Raw genomic sequence first — 348 nt, forward strand, 5'->3', positions numbered from 1 at the left:
CCTCCCACCACCACCACCACCACCACCACCACCATCGCGGTGGGGAGCCCCCAGGGGACACCTTCGCCCCGTTCCATGGCTACAGCAAGAGCGAGGACCTCTCCTCAGGGGTCCCCAAGCCCCCCGCCGCCTCCATCCTTCACAGCCACAGCTACAGTGACGAGTTTGGACCCTCTGGCACTGACTTCACCCGTCGGCAGCTCTCACTTCAGGACAGCCTGCAGCACATGCTGTCCCCTCCCCAGATCACCATTGGGCCCCAGAGGCCAGCGCCCTCAGGGCCCGGAGGGGGGGGCAGCGGGGGCAGCGGTGGTGGGGGTGGGGGCCAGCCGCCTCCACTGCAGAGGG

General features: G+C 69.3%; 1 protein-coding gene across 1 annotated transcript in view; it reads left to right on the forward strand.

Moving 5' to 3' along the window:
- Syngap1 (synaptic Ras GTPase activating protein 1) overlaps positions 1-348 on the forward strand; it is a 21,587-nt gene that overhangs the window by 12,599 nt on the left and 8,640 nt on the right. Inside the window, exon 14 of the mRNA XM_033766606.1 lies at positions 8-348. This exon is cut by the window's right edge and continues 215 nt beyond it. Coding sequence (XP_033622497.1) covers positions 8-348 — 341 coding nt within the window. The remainder of the gene's footprint in view (positions 1-7) is intronic.

This window comes from Fukomys damarensis, unplaced genomic scaffold (genome assembly GCF_012274545.1).
Source record: "Fukomys damarensis isolate Sample0158 unplaced genomic scaffold, DMR_v1.0_HiC HiC_scaffold_20, whole genome shotgun sequence".
Taxonomy (NCBI): domain Eukaryota; kingdom Metazoa; phylum Chordata; class Mammalia; order Rodentia; family Bathyergidae; genus Fukomys; species Fukomys damarensis.